The sequence below is a fragment of the Lepus europaeus genome, chromosome 13 (assembly GCF_033115175.1).
Source record: "Lepus europaeus isolate LE1 chromosome 13, mLepTim1.pri, whole genome shotgun sequence".
In the NCBI taxonomy this organism is placed as follows: domain Eukaryota; kingdom Metazoa; phylum Chordata; class Mammalia; order Lagomorpha; family Leporidae; genus Lepus; species Lepus europaeus.
In genome coordinates, this window is record NC_084839.1 from 40615359 (window position 1) to 40631190 (window position 15832).

General features: G+C 43.7%; 2 protein-coding genes and 1 long non-coding RNA gene across 10 annotated transcripts in view; 1 reads left to right on the top strand and 2 right to left on the bottom strand.

Moving 5' to 3' along the window:
* SLC3A1 (solute carrier family 3 member 1) overlaps positions 1 to 13171 on the top strand; it is a 41540-nt gene extending 28369 nt beyond the window's left edge. Inside the window, exons 8-10 of the mRNA XM_062209374.1 lie at positions 6942 to 7109; positions 8329 to 8445; positions 12730 to 13171. Of these exons, the coding sequence (XP_062065358.1) occupies positions 6942 to 7109; positions 8329 to 8445; positions 12730 to 13170 (726 nt within the window). The 3' untranslated portion in view covers position 13171. The remainder of the gene's footprint in view (positions 1 to 6941; positions 7110 to 8328; positions 8446 to 12729) is intronic.
* Positions 8410 to 9916, bottom strand: LOC133772640 (uncharacterized). Its single transcript, XR_009867797.1, has 3 exons — positions 9691 to 9916; positions 9266 to 9391; positions 8410 to 8493 (listed from the first exon to the last, which is right to left on the bottom strand). It is a non-coding gene; the product is annotated as an uncharacterized LOC133772640 (long non-coding RNA).
* Positions 11226 to 15832, bottom strand: part of PREPL (prolyl endopeptidase like) — a 54377-nt gene continuing 49770 nt past the window's right edge. For 4 of the 8 annotated variants that reach the window (XM_062209364.1, XM_062209366.1, XM_062209367.1 and 1 more), the window contains exons 13-15: positions 15178 to 15301; positions 14282 to 14355; positions 11226 to 13955 (exon numbers count right to left, since the gene is read on the bottom strand). In XM_062209364.1, coding sequence (XP_062065348.1) covers positions 13866 to 13955; positions 14282 to 14355; positions 15178 to 15301 — 288 coding nt within the window. In that variant the 3' untranslated portion in view covers positions 11226 to 13865. The remainder of the gene's footprint in view (positions 13956 to 14281; positions 14356 to 15177; positions 15302 to 15832) is intronic. The other 4 variants (XM_062209371.1, XM_062209369.1, XM_062209370.1 and 1 more) reach the window with 1 other exon arrangement.

Consider the following 15832-nt stretch of genomic DNA (forward strand, 5'->3'; position numbering starts at 1 on the left):
GGAGATCTGGATTGCATTCCTGCTTTATTTCTTTTTTTTAATTAAATATTTATTTATTTATTTATTGAAAGGCAGAGTTACAGAGAGGCAGAGGCACAGAGAGAGAGGTCTTCCATCCATTGGTTCACTCCCCAGATGGCCACAACAGCTGGAGCCGCATCGATCTGAAGCCAGGAGCCAGGAGCTTCTTCCAGGTCTCCCACATGGGTCAGGGACTCAAGGACTTGGGCCATCTTGCACTGATTTCCCAGGCCATAGCAGAGCTGGATTGGAAGTGGAGCAGCCGGCATCCGAACTGGCGCCCATATGGGATGCCGGCACTGCAGGGGGCAGCTTTACCTACTACGCCACAGCACTGGCCCCCTTCCTGGTTTCTAACTCTGGCTCTGGCCCAGCCCTGGCCGTTGCAGGTATTTGGGAAGTACAGCAGATGGGCGCTGTGTCCTGTGCTGCATTTCTACTCGTCTCTCAAGTAAATAAAAAAATAGTTTAAAGTTTGTGGGAAAATATTGAGAAGCTTATTGTGGTACAAAAATTTTTTAATGAGATTTATTTATTTATTTGAAAGTCAGAGTTACACAGAGAGAAGGAGAGGCAGAGAGAGAGAGAGAGAGAGAGAGAAAGAGAAATATGTCTTCCATCCAATGGTTCACTCCCCAGATGGCCACAACGGCTGGAGCTGCGCCGTTCTGAAGCCAGGAGCCAGGAGCTTCTTCCAGGTCTCCCACATGGGTCAGGGACTCAAGGACTTGGGCCATCTTGCACTGCTTTCCCAGGCCATAGCAGAGAGCTGGATGGGAAGTGGAGCAGCTGGGACTCGAACCGGCACCCATATGGGATGCAGGCGCTTCAGGCCAGGGCGTTAACCTGCTGCGCCATAGCACTGGCCTCACAAAAAATTTTTTAAAACATTGATTTGAGGGCCGGCGCCGTGGCTCAATAGGCTAATCCTCTGCTTAGCGGCACCGACACCGCTGGTTCTAGTCCCGGTCGGGGCGTCGGATTCTGTCCCAGTTGCCCCTCTTCCAGGCCAGCTCTCTGTTGTGGCCTGGGAGTGCAGTGGAGGATGGCCCAAGTGCTTGGGCCCTGCACCCCATGGGAGACCAGGAGAAGCACCTGGCTCCTGGCTTCGGATCAGCGCAGTGCGCCGGCCACAGCGCGCCAGCCGCGGCAGCCATTGGAGGGTGAACCAATGGCAAAGGAAGACCTTTCTCTCTGTCTGTCTCTCACTGTCCACTCTGCCTGTCAAAAAATAAAACAAACAAACAAAACATTTATTTTAAAGGCAGAGTTACACAGAGGGACAGATAGATCGTCCATCCACTGGTTCACTCCCCAAATGGTCGCAACAACTGGGTCTGGGCCAGGCTGAAGCCAGGAGCCACATCTGATTTTCCCATGTGGGTGCAGGGGCCCAAGACTTGGGCCATCCTCCGCTGCTTTCCCAGGCACATTATCAGGGAGCTAGATAGGAAGTGGAGCAGCTAGGACTTGAACTGATGCTCATATGGAATGCTGGCATTGCAGGTGGCAGCTTAACCTGCTACACCACAATTCCAGCCCCACAAAGAGAATTTGGAGATTTTATTTTTATATATTTATTTTAAAGCAGAGTTAGAGAGATCTTCCAATCTGATAGTTCATTCCCCAAATAGCCCCAACAGCCACAAATAGGCTGATTTGAAGCCAGGAGCCAGAAGCTTCTTCCTGGTCTACCATGTGGGTTGCAGGGACCCAAGTGTTTATTTGAAAGTTATATAGAGAAAGAGATCTTTCCCATCTAATGGTTCACTACCCAAATAGCCACAAGGGCTGGGGCTGGGCCAGGCTGAAGCCAGGAGCTTCTTCTGGGTCTCCCACCTGGGTGGCAGGGACCCAAGTTCTTGGACCATCTTTCACTCCTTTCCCCAGGCATATTAAGAGGGAACTGGACTGGGATCGGAACCAGCTCCCACGTGGGATGGTGTTGCAGGCGGCAGCTTAACTCACTATGCCACAATGCCAGCCCTAAAATAAACTCCTTTAAAAAATGTATCCAAGAGGCAGAGGGAGAGAGAGGAGGAAGGAGAGTGAGGACACCCATTTGCAATGGCTTGGGCTAGGTTTGGGCTGAAGCGGGGTGCTAGGAACTCAATCTGGGTCATCCATATTGGTGGCAAAGACCAAACTACTTGCGCCATCACCTGCTGCCTCCCAGGCTCTGCGCTGGCAGGAAGCTAGAATCAGGACTTTTTGAATTACCCTCATATAATTGTGGTAATAAGCCAACCTTATCACTTCCAAACCCATCAAGGTTTCTTTGCCTTCTAATTTTGTATCTTTGGATATGGGTTAGTAAAGGGGACACATTGGACCCCGTCAGTAAGATATCTGAAGTTCTAAGGGTACTTTAAAAAGTGAGAACATTTTTAACTTCCCCCACCATTTTTGGTGCATTAGATCTTGAAATCCACAAAGTTCTTTCAAATTACATATTTCTATGAACTTTTGGAAGCCCCCTGTATGTATAACATTTTATCTATTCACCTGTTGACGAGCATTTGGGTTGTTTCCTCCTTTTCATTATTAGAGTGCTGCTATGAACACTGGTTTACAAGGGTCTCTTTGAGCCTCTTTTCGGATATATACCCAGGATTAGAGTTTCTGACCACATAGTACTACTTTTTTGTTTTGGATTTATGTGAAGGGAGTGACAGAGAGAGGGATAGGTTTAGAAATAAACGGACATCATCTATCAGTAGGTTCACTCCTTAAATTGGTTGTAAGAGCCAGGCCTGGGCCACGCTGAAATGATGAGCCAGGAACTCTAGCCTGGTCTCCCGCTTGGGTGGCCAGGACCCACGTACCTAGGTCATCTTTTGCTACCTCCCTCAGGAGTATCAGCTGAAAGCTGGATCAAAAGCAGAGCAGTTGAGGTTAGAACTGGCGCTCTGATACGGGCTGCTGGACTTGGAAATGCCAGCCCTAGAATTTCTGTCGACCTTTCTTAGGATCTTCCAAACTGTCTTCTGCAGTGACTTTCCCATTTTACACACCCATTAATGAGTTTACAAGAGTTTGAATTTCTCCATTTTCTCATGTTTCATTTAAAAAAATTATAGTAGCTGTGGAGTAGTATTTCATTTTCTTTCATCGTGGATCTTGAAATCAAAATCTTGGTTGAGGTTTTTAATTAATTTGAATGTTTTTATTTCACTGCCTTCTGGCCTCCATCATTTCTCAAGAAAGTCAGTTGCTAATCTTATTGAAAATCCCCTATATGTTACGCAAACTCTGTATTGCTGCCTCCAAGGTTCTGTGCTGTTGGAGTTTGGTATGTTGAGTGTAGGTCTTTATTTTCTCCTACTTGGATCCATTGAGATTCTTGTCTGTTTAAATTTGGAAAGTTGTTGGCCATTATTTTTCTAATGTAATTTATGTCCCTTTTCCTCTCTCCTTTTGAGACCCCCATTATGGATGTGTTGGTATAAAAGATGTCACACAGGTCTGAAATTTTTTTTCTTTTCTGGTTTTCAGACTATATTCTCTCAATTGACCCATCTTCAAGTTTTCTGATTTTTGCCAGTTCAAGTCTGTCAAGCTCCTCTACTGAATTTTTCATATATTGTACTTTGCATCTCCAAAATTTCTATTTGGGGTTTTCTTTCTTTTTTTAAAGATTTTTTTTTTTATTGAGAGAGAGAGAGAGAGACAGAGAGGTCTTCCATCCACTGTTTCATTCCCCAAATGGCTGTTACGGCCAGAGCTGCGCCAATCCAAAGCCAGGAGCCAGGAGCTTCTTCTGGGTCTCCCACATGGGTGCAGGGGTCCAAGGACTTGGGCCATCTTCCTCTGGTTTCCCAGGCCATACCAGAGAGCTGGATTGGAAGGAGAGCAGCCAGGTCTCGAACAGGTGCCCACAGGGGATGCCACCACTGCAGTGGCTTTACCCACAATGCCACGGCACCAGCCCCACTGTGTTGCTTTCAAAACTCTGGCAGGCAGTTTACAGCTCTGCCGTGGCCTTCAATTTCTGCTCAGGGTTAGCCAGACTGAGAGTAGAGCCTTTCCCAGTCTTTCCTGGGCATCTGCACAACCCTCCTCACGTGCACAGGCCTGTGCTTGGCTGATCTTCTCGATTCCCAGAGATGTCAGAATTTTTCTACATCTAGTTCCCTTCTCATTTCCAAACACCTTGGTATTTCTATCTCAAGTTAGCCCCAAGTGGTAACATCACAGGCAGGTGCAATGGTAAACAGAGTTAACTCTGAAAAAGAAAACACTGAGAAAGGCAAGTTGTGGCAGTTCTCTAGGGTCGGAGCTGTAGGTGAACTCTACATCCTTTCTGCCTGTTCAGTGGTTGCGAGGCTGCTGGCTGTGAAGGCGATCCTGGATCTGAGGGGAGGGGCAGGAATTTAGGGTGAGTTAAGGTGCTACAAAGCTTTCTGTTCTGAGACCTTTTTTCCTTTTCTTTAAAAAGATTTATTTATTTGAAAGAGTTACAGGGGCCTGTTTGAGTCCCAGCTGCTCCTCTTCCGATCCAGCTCTCTGCTATGCCCTGGGATAGCAGTAGAAGATGGCTTAAGTCCTTGGGCCCCTGCACCCATGTGGGAGACCCGGAAGAAGCTCCTGGCTTCAGACTGATGCAGCTCCGGCCATTGCAGCCAAATGGGGAATGAACCAGTGGATGGCAGACCTCTCTTTTTACGTAATTCTGAGTTTCAAATAAATAAATCTTAAAAAAAAAAAAAGTTACAGACAGAAGTAGAGACAGAGAGAGAGGTCTTCCATCTGCTGGTTCACATCCCAAATGGCTGCAATGGCTGGAGCTGAGCCAGTCTGAAGCCAGGGGCTTCTTGCAGCTCTCCTACACCAGTGTAGGGGCCCAAACACTTGGGCCATCCTCTACTGCTCTCCTAGGCCACAGCAGAGAGCGGGATCAGAAGAGGAGCAATTGGGACTAGAACCAGCACCTGTACGGAATACCAGCGCTTCAGGCCAAGGCGTTAACCCACTGCACTACAGTACTGGCCTGCCAATTGTTTTTCTTGAATACATTTAGTTACAATAGTTTTTATGAATAAAAAGCAATTTTTACAAGTTTTACCATTCTTATTGCTTTTATGGAGATTCCTTGCCATTCTGGAATTGTGGTTTTATCATGTTTTTCAATTTTGAAATTCTCCAGTATCACAGGTGACTGGCACCTGAGCCTGTGACAGACAGCGATCTGTGTCCATGGCTGTAAACTACTATAAACTACTTGCAGAACTATTTCCTGATTTCAGTTCTGAAAGACAGGGTGGGTGTCTGGCACAGCAGGTAAGACTTTCACTGCTTACAGTGCCTACAGCCCACACTGGAGTGTCTGGGTTTGAGTCCCACCTCTTCCTGCTCACATGTACCCTAGGAGGCAGCCGCTCATGGTGCACACAGTCTGCTGACCTGGGTGATCTGGACTGGGTCCTCAGCTGTTGGGAGCATCTGGGTAGTGAAACAGTAGATGGGCAATCTCTCCTTTTCAAATAAATTAACTGGAAAAGAGAGGGAAAGGAAGGAACAAAAGAAAACAGTGCCATATAGCCAGAACACTCGAGAAATCATAGATTTCTTTCAGAAGAACTCAAGATAATGAGAAGAATAAGAGTGGAGGCAAAATTTGACCTAAGTTTCTGGTTGTAAAAACAAAAAATAATGATCTATAAAAATACGAAAGCCATTTTAGGGCCGATGCCACGGCTAAATAGGCTAATCCTCCGCCTTGCGGCGCCAGCACACCAGGTTCTAGTCCCGGTAAGGGCGCTGGATTCTGTCCCGGTTGCTCCTCTTCCAGTCCAGCTCTCTGCTGTGGTCTGGGAGTACAGTGGAGGATGGCCCAAGTGCTTGGGCCCTGCACCCCTATGGGAGACCAGGAGAAGCACCTGGCTCCCGGCTTCGGATCAGTGCGGTACGCCAGCTGCAGTGCGCTGGCCGCGGCAGCCATTGGAGGGTGAACCAACGGTAAAGGAAGACCTTTCTGTCTCTCTCACTGTCCACTCTGTCCAAAAAAAAAAAAAAAAAAAAAAGCCATTTTAGTACATGTAAGTGAGGAAATCAGCCTCCCTTTTCCTACGTTGTAGCAATGTTCTGATTAGGATTTATCTGATAGGTGGAGACATAGATCTTCCATCTGCTGGTTCACTCCTAAAAACAGGAAGGGATAGGTTAGGAGCCAGGAACTCATCTGGGTCTCCCATACAGGTGGCAGAAACCCAAGTATTTGGGCCATCATCTGCTGCCTTCCAGGCATATCAGTAGGAAAATGGAACTAAGTGCAGAGTAGCTGGGACCTACTAGGCACTCCAGTATGGGAGGTGGATGTCCCTAGTGGCAACCTAACCTACTGAGTCAGATGCCTCCTCCAAGTTCTAGCTCTAAGACACAAATTCAAAGGCAGGTTCTTCTTTGAAAGTTGGAACTTAAATAAATGGTACAGTTTCTCAGGGCTTATGTAATCATGTGTAAAGTGCAGGTATTACCTGATAGCATAATTGTGGAAGAAGGAAATTAGATAAAATAGAGGTGTGAAAGTACTTAAATTCTACAAAGTAAGTCAAAACAACGTAAAAAGGAATACACCATCTTTCTCCCACCCATCTCTCTCATCTTGTTTCCTTGTCCTGAGGGAAGGATTTTTTTTTTTCTTTTCCTGTTAGTATTCTCTTATTCAAATGTGAGAAAATAAGAATATGTACCTTCTAAATTTTATTTTTTGCAGTATCATTGGGAAGTAAATTGTTATCACCATTTTGCTGTTTATCAGTAAATCAGTTTTGCATTAAATAGCAAGAATCCAGGCTTGCTAGATGCCAGAGTCCCAAGTCCCCATTTACCCTTCTGGCTGGTGAACTTTCTGTGAAATAGGGTAAGGTTTCCAGAGAAATGTGGATAGAGAGGTGTTCTTACAAACATCTGCCTTTCAGACTGGTGGACCAGACATCACGCGGCTGACTTCTCGTCTGGGGCACCAGTATGTCAACATCATGAACATGCTGCTTTTTACGCTTCCCGGAACTCCCATAACTTACTATGGAGAAGAAATAGGGATGGGAAATATTTTAGCCACAAATCTCAATGAAAGCTATGATGTGGTAAGTTTAATGCAACTTATCTATGCACCAAAGCTATAAAACCAAGGACTTGTTTTGTTGTTAAATCAGGGAATTTACTATTTTCTGTTGTTGAAAACCATGGTTATTTTTCTTATTTCCAGACAGTAAGAATTCCCAGTTTTCTTGCTGATTGGGGGAATTTATTTAAATTGCTGGTTCCCCCCCCCACCCCCAGATGTTTTCCAGCTGACTCATGGGCACACTAAAATTTGAGAACCAGTGGTTTCATTTTGAGTATTATTCATTGCCTTTTACCTGAAACATGGAGAGGAAGGTTTTCTTTTTTTTAATTAATTATTTATTTTGATAGGCATAGTGGATAGTGAGAAAGAAAGAAAGGTCTTCCTTTTTGCCATTGGTTCACCCTCCAATGGCCGCTGCGGCCGGCGCATCGTGCTGATCCGAAGCCAGGAGCCAGGTGCTTCTCCTGGTCTCCCATGCGGGTGCAGGGCCCAAGGACTTGGGCCATCCTCCACTGCCTTCCTGGGCCATAGCAGAGAGCTGGCCTGGAAGAGGGGCAACCGGGATAGAATCCGGCGCCCCAACTGGGACTAGAACCCGGTGTGCCGGCGCCGCAAGGTGGAGGATTAGCCTGTTAAACCACGGCGCTGGCCAAGGAAGGTTTTCTTTAGTTCTTACTTGGTCTGGTAGATCCTGTGTGACCCTACCACAAAAGCTGCTTTTATGTTATCAACTGCAATGCACAACTTCCGAGTGTTTGAGGCTGTGGTTCTCACAGCTGTGCTGCTGGGTGGGGGACTGTGATTTCCCTCATATCTGGTTAAGGTGAAATTTTCTTCATCTGCTTCCATCTGGGTGTACATACCCATGTGCAGTACTCTCTGGTTAAGTGACTAGGAAAGAATGCAGGCTCACTGGTAGATAGCTGCTCATGGCCTCACCATCACCATATCCCACAGCAGGTTGGAGCAGCATGATTGTTAATGGCACATTTTGGATGGAAAAGCACAGATTCCAAGCACACTGGTACAGTCTATTCAAACTCAGGATGTTCTGAGCTATTTTCCAATTAAAAATATGAATCTGGGTTATATATTGAATATTAAGGCCTTTTAATCATGAAAAGTAATGAATACAAGCATCATTTAAGAACTACAGGGACCTAAAGAGTTAGGATGTAAATCAGGACCACAGTGCATTTCTTCCAATAAGCAGACGACTGCTTTCTGTCTGACAGAACACCCTTCTCTCCAAGTCACCAATGCAGTGGGACAACAGCTCAAATGCTGGTTTCTCTGAAGGCAATCACACCTGGTTACCCACAAGTTCAGATTACCACACCGTGAATGTTGACGTAAGTATCAATGAAAATTTTGTTCATTATAGAATCGTGTTTCTTTATCTGAGAGAAAGAGAAAGAAGAGAGAGAAATATCCCATCTGCTGGTTTACCCATCAAACACCCACAACGGATGGGGCTGGGAGCAGGGAACTCCATTTGGGTTTCCTATGTGTGTGGCAGAAACCCAAATACTTGAGCTACCACCACTGCCTCTCGAGATGCACTTTATTTTTTTTGACAGGCAGAGTTAGTGAGAAAGGTCTTCCTTCTGTTGGTTCACCCCACAAATGGCTGCTACGACCAGCGTCCTGTGCCGATCTGAAACCAGGAGCCAGGTGCTTCCTTTCCTCCTGGTCTCCCATGCGGGTGCATGGCCCAAGCAACCAGGATAGAATCCGGGTTGCCAGCGCCGCATGTGGAGGATTCGCCTAGTGAGCCGTGGCACCGGCACTTTAGCATGAGGTAGGAATCAGGAGCAAAGTCAGGACTTGAACCCAGGCACTCTGATATTGCACGTAGGTATCACTAATCCAAACGCGCATCAGGAAACAGGTTTCTGAGCCAATGACACCCTCGCCTTAAGTGTGTCTAAAACTAACTCCTTCAAAGACTTCATTTCCTTGTGGTTTTCAATTTGTAAGGAGTTTGCAAATCATGTTTTTGTGTAAACATGAACTAGTACATAAAATGACCACAATGAATACAAGTCTTCACTGGAATGGAGATGGAGGGAAATTTTTCGGAAGCCTTTCAGCAAGCCCCGCTCTGCCCCTCTACCTCTTTTATACTCAGAAAGCAAGGAGGCAGGCAGGAGGGTGATTACTCTTGGGTACCTGAAGAATGGAAGACATGAATAATCCTTAGAGGCGCTGTCCTGGAAAAGAACACCTTTTGCCATCTTCTTAATTTTCTCTTCTCATGGAACCAAGGATTAATCCCCTTCACTAGTGATCATTTCACTGGAAAACAATCCAAATCCAATTAAGGCAAAGAGAAATCATTGCCATCCCCAGAGTGTGCTAAGTAAGAAATTGACAGTGCCCTTCTACCCCGATCTACTAAGTAATCCCTACTGCCCGTACCACCAAGAATTCCTGGATACCCTAAGCACAAAATGTTCAAGCATTTATGTTTATTCAAAAGGTTCCTACAGACCAGTCTGAACCCAGTATGTGAGAAATCCTAGATAAAATGCACCCAGTGGGTGGGCATTTGGCCACCTATATCCCACATCAAAGTGCTTGGGTTTGAGTCTCACCTCTGGCTCCTGCATCCGCCTTCCTGCTAATGCACACCTGAGAGGCAGTAATGATGGCTCAAAACGTTGGGTCTCTGCCACACACATGGAAGACCTGGATTGAGTTCCTGGCTCCCAGCTCTAGCCTGGCCCTGGCTGTCCTGAGCACTTGGGGAATGACTGGGAACCCTTTCTAATAAATCATAAACAAACACAGCAAAATGTCAGTGCAAATTAAAACAATGACATTGCTAATCTAATAGAAAAAGTCTTTAAAAATGATGCTTCAAAGGAATAGTATTTAAATCACAATCACAAGTCCTAAACAATTCCATTTTAATAAAATATATCCATAATAGCCCCAGAAAGGTCTGATGCCACTAACAGATAAGAATTCATGTTATTTCTAAAATTATTATTGCAAGAAACAAAAGCATAAGACCTGGAGTTAATACACAGGAGAAAATAGTTCTAACAGCTACAGGTCAGAGCACTATAGGAACTTTATAAAACAAACCAAGCAACCCAAGGCCAGCTGGAATGAAATTTCAAAGCCTCAAATAGTGTCAAACTTGTGCAAATGCAGAAAAAAAAAGAGAAAGAGACAAGACCTAATTCTGATGTGCCCTGATTCAGCTGGAATGTTCTCAGAAATGCAAGTTTCTATTCAGACCCAGGAGGCCATGGAATTGGGAAAGACTTGAGCTAGCTCATCACTAAAGAAGCCTGAATCCCCAAGACAAACCAGCTTGGCTGCTCACAATTGTGACAGGCAGGCAACTGAAGGGGAGCAACCAAGGAAGATGAAAATACAAGAGCAAGATCATTCTCACTACCTTTGAGAAAAGTCAAGACCATAAAAGAGACACCATTCATAACAGAACACTGTAGGATGCAAATAAACACTCCCAGAAGACTGGTCCATGGAGCTTCTTGATACTCGACAAGAATGATGAGGTGGGGATTGAACCAGCAGATGGGAGATTTGTTTTTCTCTGTCTCTTCCTCTCAAATAAATATATCTTAAGTAAGATAATCATTCATTTAGACATAATCCTGAGGCATTTTATCACAAATAAAAATGGGTTAAATTTAAGGCAAAATCTGGACATAAAGTAAAATATATCCAGCAAACAGTATCACAAAGAAAGCCTGTAACCCAGCTCTAGCTATCTAAATAAAAAAATGCATATACCTTGTGACCTAGCAGTTCTATTCCAGGATAATTAGACCCAGATAATTTGCAAAGCACCTGCACTGCAGCACTGTTAGTTTTTCACAGCAGAAGACCCTAGAAATGATTTATCAATAGAAAACCTGTTTCATCAATTCTGGCATTAGTATGCAGCTTTTAAAAAGAAAGACTATGAGAGTGTCTGTATTGACATGAAACCATTTCCTAGTATTAAATAATATGTATTAAATAATACATATGGATTAAATAATAAAAGTGTAGAATGGAAACATGCCAACATCTATAGAAAACTTTCATATATGTAAGTGTCTGCATATGCACAGGGTGATTATTTAATATGATATATAAAAATGAAAACACAGAAATAGCAATGCCATGCCTCTGGGAAGAGAAGTGGGAAGCTAGGAAATGACTGGAGAAAATCTGTTTATTGTATATATTCTTCTTGGAATTGACTTGTATACAGTATGCATGCAATTCCCAGTCAAAAAATAAAGTTACAAAATGCAGGCTTGGAAATATTTAATAGCAGACAAAATAGAATTCAATATGAAAAGCATTATATGAGACAAAGGCAATTTTCAAAAATTGAAAAAAGAACATTTCACTAAAAATCAGTAATCCTTTATGAACCTAACAATAGCTTCAAAATATATAAAACAAGTACTCTGAGAAATGCAAAATCAACAAACCCACAATTACAGGGAGACTTCAACATACTTCTAGAAAGTGACAAATTAAGTAGACAAATATAACAACTAATACTTACTGGGCACTTCTGAGTGGCATTGAACTATGTGCTTTTCATGCATTATCTAAGGCTACAGACAATGAGAGATAAATACTTTTGTACCTGGTAAACAGAACAAACATTTTTTTCAGACATGTATTAGATATTTACTAAAGACCACACATGAGGCACCCACCTCTAAAGAACAATAACAGCAGCAACGACAACCTCCCCAACCCCAGGAAACATGGCTGGCAAGAGTACAATGCAATGAACATTACCACTGATTTGGCAACAGCTCTCATGAAGAATAATTTGGCATTATTCATCATGTGTCCATATTCTTTGACGTAGTAATTGCCTGACAATCCTCGATAAATTCAAAATATGGGGAAAGAATAAAAAAAATAAGAACATTAGAAATGCAAATGTAGGGAATGGTGAAGTATGGTACAACCATTCAGGAGAGTATATCCTGCTATTAAGGTAACATATATAGAGGTGAGATAATAATGGGACAACCCTTGAGATATTTAACAAAAAACAAGAAAAAAATGACACTAAATTATGCATATTTTATATAAGCCAAACCACCTTTCATGGAAAAAAACAGAAAAATGTACAATTTTGGCAGTGTTTTTTAACTTTCCATTTCATCATTAGGTATGCAAGAAATATACATCTGCTGAAGTTACATGATCTTTGCATAATAGCAACTACAAATAATCTAACAAAGAGAACAGATAAGTCCGAATCCACCCGAAGTTCTGAGTTCACTACCATGGCAGCTGCTTTCCTCTCAGTCATTTGGCAGTTACGATACAGTGTAAGAGTGACTATATTTAGGCAAGTCAAAAACCCTTGTTTTAGGCTTCCTAAATTGGAGTCAAATTTGGTCTCTATGGTAGCTTTCCAATGTAAGAGTACTGTGCGTACTGCACTGACTCCGAGACAAGTTGAAAACCTGAAAATTTGCCATTTCTATCAGTTTATGTACAAACTCTTATCTGCTAATTAATGCTTACAGTTTGGTATTTTAAGGGATAAAACTGAAGCAAGTTTTGGGAGATAAAAAAGCATTTTAAAAAATTCCTTAAAATCAAACATTTATGTAAACATTCTTTTTAAAAAACAGGTCCAGAAGACCCAGCCCACATCAGCTTTGAAGTTGTATCAAGCTTTAAGCCTACTTCATGCCGATGAACTGCTTCTTAGCAGGGGCTGGTTTTGTCTTGTGAGGAATGACAGCCACGTTTTGGTGTACACAAGAGAGCTGGATGGCATAGACAGAGTCTTTATTGTGGTTCTGAATTTTGGAGAATCAACACTGCTGAATCTACAGGAAATGATTTCAGGACTCCCTGTAAGACTGAGCATAAAATTAAGTACCAATTCTGCCTCCAAAGGCAGCCAGGTTGATACGAGAGGCATCTTTCTTGAGAGGGGAGAGGGAGTCGTCCTTGAACACAAAATGAAGAACCTCCTGCACCACCAAACAGCTTTCAGAGACAGATGCTTCATCTCCAATCGAGCATGCTACTCCAGCGCACTAGACATACTGTACAGCTCCTGTTAGGCACCGAGAGGACGGAGACACCGGCACCCGCGGCACTGTAAGCATTAGCAGCGTGTGGCTAGGGCAGCACTAGGAGTGGCCATTAGGTACTTCTGCGTTAGGAAAGCTTCCCAAATCTTTTCAAAGAATAATAAATATGTTTCAAAGGAAATTACTAATTGTAGAAACTTGTAGCTTTATCGATAGCATCAATACGTGATGAACAGAACACTTTAAGACCTCAGATTATTTGAAAGCTCTACTGACTTTAAATGTGAACCTTCTTCCTTAAAATACAGTCATGGAAACTGGAGAATGACTCACTGCCACAGTATCTAAAAATGCTCACGGGCACAAAGGCACGACATTGATTTGTAAACGTCAAAGAAAATCCTAGTAAAATAGGCACAAAACAAAGCCACTCCAATTGGAAGGGAGGCCCAGGGGTGGGCTGTCCCCAACCCTTTCCTCGCCTCCTTCTCCATGCTTCTGAGGAGCATGGGTGAACCTGCCTAGGTTGAGTGACATCAATGTGCATCAATGGAGAGCACAGGATAAGCCAGTGAGACCAGACTAAGCAAAATCTGGATGGAGAAGCAAGTTTTTAAAAATTATTTAATAACTGAAAAAAAAAAATCTCACTTTTGCTAATCTAAGTGGAAATAAGACTATAAAATATTTCAGTGTGTTTTCAACCTCCAACTGAATGTGGCATTTCAGAATTTTAGGTATTTCTTGAGATCCTCGAAAACACGGGTGCTGTCAAGTCCAAGTTCCTCATACAGGAATTTAATTTGGGCTGTAATCTAAAAGAAACATTTAAAAAATTAGAATGGTTTTGTGGTAAAACTCCAGTGTTCAAGTTTTTCTTCTTCCCAAATTCACCTAACCCCAAAGCCAGCAATTTAAAAGAGTATTGTATTTAGGACAGCGTGAAAAGGCTCTAACAATTAAGATTCAGCCACACACTTTAACAGAGAGCTCATGACCAAATATGAGAGAGTGCCTTTTCTCTTGACTGATTTAGGGTCCCTCTCCTCCCTCCTGGGTCTCGGCCACAGAACCCTGTGAAAATGTAAATACAACACAGCTCTACCTGGGACACCTCAGCTGGGGGAACTCAGTAACATACCTTTTTGTGAGAATCCTCAATCACATGATTGCCTCCAGGCTGAATATCTAAAATAATATTCGGGGCCTGATAGCCTGAAAAAGTGAAGGTATAAAACAATTAGAAGGTCTTGGAAAGACTGGGACCCATTTCTTCCCTCTCCTCTCGGATACTCTGTTCAAAGATTAGCAAAGAAACCACCATTAGCAGCAGTGACAAGGAGATGGGAGGCGCCCAGGAGCAGAAGACCCACTTCTGACCCGGAAAGCCGGAGGCAGTGGCTGGTGGCTGAGGAAGCCACGTGAACAGACTGTGGCAGCACGCTGGCAAGGCTGTGACCGGGGAGGGAGTCCGTCAGCCGTACAGCAGCTGAGTCTGGTCATTGGAAACACCAGCCACAGCAATGGATGACGTGAGGACGGGGGCTGAGGACAGGGACACTGTCTGACTTGTATTTGGGTTCCTGCCACTGCTGAACCCAGAATGTCCTGACATACAGTTCCAAGGCAACAAGGAAGCGGTCTTATCTAATGAAAGATCAAGAGGAAACTGAAGCAGCTAGTTGAGGCATTGAAGCCCTAAAGGAAAAAACCTCGATCTGTCTGAGAGATTCCTAGGAAAACTGATTAGTAAATATTGCTAAATGATTGATTTATGATCTAAATTAGTGCATCTAAACATTATACATGATCATTAAATTTATATTTTTGTCCTGCTTACTGTTTTAATATTGTCCTTTGAAAACAAGGTGAGGTGGTTAGCATTGTATGTACTCCCACTGGGGAGTCAACATAGGATCACATTACTTGCCCTAAATAGGGCCAAGAGTTGGTCTGAGCATGAACCGTGTTACTCCAAGCAGCGTGCTGGGGTACCAGTCGCTTAGCCATGCTCCCTGCACCCAGGCAGTCGCCTACCTTCACCCGTGTCCTTGGCGTGCTCTGCGACAGCTTCCTTGAGCTTCTCGGTGTAGTTTACGATTCCTTTCAGAGGTACACGCTCATCATTTTCATAAGCTGTGATGTGAATTGAAGGATAATGCTGGAAGAAAACAGATGTAGGGTTTACTCCTTATGGTTTCTTACAGATCGGGGAAAATAATTACCTCCAGTTTTCCTCCCAGGTGCTACAAGTGTTTTCTCATTTAATATTCTTAGGAGAGCCTCTGCAATTGTAGTACTAGAGTGCTTGTTACCTGAAATAGCCTTTTCTTGACTAGAGAGACCACGACGGGACATAATTTACTAATATCCTGAGGCATTACGCTGAAACAAACATGAAGCATGAGCAGGGGTGGGGCTGAGGATGTTGGCCTCTGTAAGCAGAAACACTTCTACAGCTCTGCTGCTCTCCCCTCAACCCAGGTTTAGAATCCTTCTCATTGGGTATCTTCTCCATCACTTCAGGACAACTTTTTTGTTTAAAGATTCAGTTATCTATTTGAAAGGCAGAGCCACAGAGAGGCAGAGGTAGAAGCAGAGAGAAAGGGTCTTCCATCTGCAGGCCCACTCCCCAAATGGCCACAACAGCTGGAGCTGCACCGATCTGAGGCCAGAAACCCCCTCCAGGTCT